Source organism: Aptenodytes forsteri, unplaced genomic scaffold (genome assembly GCF_000699145.1).
Source record: "Aptenodytes forsteri isolate BGI_AS27 unplaced genomic scaffold, ASM69914v1 Scaffold687, whole genome shotgun sequence".
Classification (NCBI taxonomy): domain Eukaryota; kingdom Metazoa; phylum Chordata; class Aves; order Sphenisciformes; family Spheniscidae; genus Aptenodytes; species Aptenodytes forsteri.
Window position 1 is genome coordinate 272,704 of NW_008794708.1, and position 448 is coordinate 273,151.

The window sequence follows — 448 nt, forward strand, 5'->3', positions numbered from 1 at the left end:
AGCAGTCCCCAAGCCCCCCCAGCCCAACCGTGGCCGTCCCCAAGCCCAACCGTGGCCGTCCCCAAGCCCAACCATGGCCGTCCCCAAGCCCAACCGTTGCCATCCCTAAACTCCTCCAGCCCAACCGTGGCCATCCCCGAGCCCAACCATGGCCATCCCCAAGCCCAACCGGCCAAAAGCCCGGTGCCACCGGCGGGCTTCGCCAGCCCCCAGCTGCCCCCATCCCTAATCCATGGCCGGGGATAGACCTCCCCGTCCCAGCAAGGCCACCAACGCCACGGCGTGTCACCTAGGGCCACCAGCGACCATACCGGACGGTGTGTGCCCGGGCGGCGGAGGACTCCACCGTGCTACGGCGCTTTGCACACTACCTTGGGTTGACAAACGAGCTCTTCAGCCACGTGAGTTCATGCCGAAAATGGGGGGGGGGGGGGGTGGCAGGCCCCCG

At 68.3% G+C, this 448-nt stretch overlaps 1 protein-coding gene across 1 annotated transcript in view; it reads left to right on the forward strand.

Moving 5' to 3' along the window:
- LOC103894327 (neuropathy target esterase) overlaps nt 1-448 on the forward strand; it is a 19,142-nt gene that overhangs the window by 4,441 nt on the left and 14,253 nt on the right. Inside the window, 1 exon segment of the mRNA XM_019470594.1 lies at nt 294-376. Coding sequence (XP_019326139.1) covers nt 294-376 — 83 coding nt within the window.